The sequence below is a fragment of the Besnoitia besnoiti genome (genome assembly GCF_002563875.1).
Source record: "Besnoitia besnoiti strain Bb-Ger1 chromosome Unknown contig00157, whole genome shotgun sequence".
NCBI classification, from domain to species: domain Eukaryota; phylum Apicomplexa; class Conoidasida; order Eucoccidiorida; family Sarcocystidae; genus Besnoitia; species Besnoitia besnoiti.
Genome location: NW_021704034.1, coordinates 1 through 2,963, shown reverse-complemented (window position 1 = coordinate 2,963; position 2,963 = coordinate 1). Strand labels below are relative to the sequence as shown.

Genomic DNA, 2,963 nt, shown 5'->3' with positions numbered 1-2,963 from the left:
CAAAGACATTATAGTTCCTAGAATACTGAAGATGACTCCGGTTATGAGATACAGACAACCAAGTTCTTTATGATTGCAGTACACCACCACCCCACTGGACTGCTTAAGACAGCTAAAAGTGTTGGATTTCAATATCACGGTAATCATGTTTGCTTGGAAGCTGTAGTCATTATAACTATTGATTTAGTATAAGCATAGAACCAATCCGGTAGTAAGATATACGATAGTAGCTAATCTACCATATAAGATATAAGTCGCTTGTGGAATAGCACTACCAATAATAATCAAGAAGATCATACTGTATACCCAAATAATTACCCATCCACTGACTACATTTCGAGTCATAAAATGTTGTCGTATCAACATTCGAGTATTCAAAGCTCGAATTTCAGATAAAAGAGCTAAGTTAATGAGAGAGGACATAAATACTAACAAACCACCGGTTTTGGATGGGATTACTTTTAACACCGCATAATATGCTAAAAAGTACCATTCAGGTACGATATGAAGCGGAGTTACAAACCGGTTCACTGGTATGGAGTTATCTGGGTGCGATAATTCAATCAAACCAAAAGCCGTTTGTAAGAAAATTAAACCAATTAGATAGGATAGACATTTAGCATCGGTCATTAACATATGAGGATAGAAGGCTACTTTAAGTGCGGAATCAATACCTGCAGGGTTACTAGAACCATTTAAATGTAAATAGAAGATGTGTAATACAATTAGAATGCAACCTACAAAAGGTAATATAAAGTGCAATACAAAGAATCGTTTTAATGTTACATCAGATACATAGTATCCACCGAGTAACCAAGGTACTAAATATGGTATTGGAGAAAGGAGATTAGTAATGACTGTAGCACCCCAGAAACTCATCTGTCCCCATGGTAGTACATAACCGAGGAAAGCAGTGGCTATAGTAAGTAGATATAAAACTAAACCAGACATCCAAGCAGTAGTTAAATAACTATAGCTGGAGTTATACATACCTCGAGACATGTGTATTAAGATACACAAGAAGACGAAAGAAGCAGTTGTTGCATGCAACATCCTAAATTCCCATCCTGCTGCTACCTCTCTAACTAGATGTTGAACACTAGCAAATGCACAAGATGCTTCAGAAGTATATCGGAACGCTAAAGTGATACCTGTAATTATTTGGAGTACAAAGGTAATTGCAACTAAGAAACCAAAGTTATAAGATGAATTTAGATTGAGAGCACACCGATAAAAGACGAGGTGTGCCCGGAATAGACTCATGGAAATTTGGTGTGTTCTCGAAACCATGCTAGCACAATAGAACTTCGTTAAATAACTACATATTAAAATGAGCGCATGTAAACTAGTCTTAAACACACCGCTCGTCACGTAACAAATCTCAAATCGTACTGTAGATTTTATATATGTACCGTAACTATAACCATGGTGACATCCAATGTTCACGCTCAATCTTACCATACATAGTACTTTTATGATCCCAGGCTGGTTTAATAAGTCAAAGTTTAGCCGGGAAGTTAGCGTCTAAAATATATAACCGATAGTCTCAACTTAGATGCACAGATGGACATAATTAATCCTTGTACGGTTTGTACCTACTTGACTCCTCAGTTTAAGTTAAGGAGTCCTTTGTTTACAGCTTGTACCGTTACTTTCAGGAGCATACCGTTAAATTCGATGATCTTATGTGTTCACTCAAATCGAATAAACAAAGACATTATAGTTCCTAGAATACTGAAGATGACTCCGGTTATGAGATACAGACAACCAAGTTCTTTATGATTGCAGTACACCACCACCCCACTGGACTGCTTAAGACAGCTAAAAGTGTTGGATTTCAATATCCTACTACATTAAGATTATTCCACATCGGTTATGTTCTAGGCGTAATATATGGATTCTTGTTCTCACTCATCTTAACAGCGAGAGAAAACTACTACTCAGATGCTAGTCTAATCAGTAGCATCGTACTTGGAGTTATCATCTCTGAGACAGGATTATTTATCAGCTTTTTCTGGGGAGTATATACTACGAGTTGGACTACTGGTTTAGATCTTGAAGTCTTTGTTTACCGGATCCAAGTTCTCTTGTGCTTTTCATGACCATCATGTTAAGTGCATTAGCAGAGCATAGTTAAGATGATAACTATTGTGGATATAGAACCAATTGAACACCATGTATTAATATAACAAAGATAATCAGGGTAATCTGGTATCCTTCTTGGCATAACGTTGAAACCAAGTATATGCATAGGGATGAAAATTAATAAGATACTACCTAAGAAGACTACAAACCAGATGCTTAAATATGGAGAAGCACCGGTATTTACATGGAATAGATTTACAGTATCTCCGAACATATCTCTGCTATAGAAGATAAAGCCACATATAGTAGCTAGTACTGCACCAAGAGATAATACGAAATGGAAATGAGCTACAATATAGTATGTATCATGTAGGGCAATATCCATACCAGCGTTACCCATAACTACACCTGTAGTACCACCTAGAGTAAACAATAGGATAAAACTAAGAGCAGCCCATAGATCTACAGTTCTTGTAGTTGTATGGCTAGCCATATAGGTACCTAACCAGTTGAAAATCTTAGTACCGGTAGGAATTGCAATCATAATAGTCATAGCAGAGAAATAAGCTCTGGTATCTACCTCTAGACCGACTGTCATCATATGATGTGCCCATACTAAGGAACCTAGAATAGAAATACAACCCATAGCTAAGATCATAGATTGTCCACCGAAGACAGATCTAGCAGCATACATAGATAATGTCTGCGAGACTACACCAAAAGCAGGTAAAATTAGAATGTATACCTCTGGATGTCCGAAGAACCAGAATAGATGTTGATAAAGTACACTATCACCAGAATACATAGAATCATAAAATTCAGTGTTTACGTGTAGATCAAGAAGGATCATAACTAATCCACCAGTAAGAATAGGTAGA

The 2,963-nt window shown here is 36.8% G+C and overlaps 2 protein-coding genes across 2 annotated transcripts; one reads left to right on the top strand and one right to left on the bottom strand.

Moving 5' to 3' along the window:
* Positions 1–183: 183 nt before the first annotated feature.
* BESB_029690 (cytochrome b) lies at positions 184–1,263 on the bottom strand (the record flags this gene model as incomplete). The annotated part of the gene is made up of 1 exon (XM_029361637.1): positions 184–1,263. The coding sequence occupies one exon, from the start codon at positions 1,261–1,263 to the stop codon at positions 184–186; it is 1,080 nt and encodes a 359-aa protein (XP_029214697.1).
* A 515-nt stretch (positions 1,264–1,778) lies between these two features.
* On the top strand, positions 1,779–2,102 carry BESB_029680 (uncharacterized protein; the record flags this gene model as incomplete). The annotated part of the gene is made up of 1 exon (XM_029361636.1): positions 1,779–2,102. The coding sequence occupies one exon, from the start codon at positions 1,779–1,781 to the stop codon at positions 2,100–2,102; it is 324 nt and encodes a 107-aa protein (XP_029214696.1).
* Between the last annotated feature and the right edge of the window lie 861 nt (positions 2,103–2,963).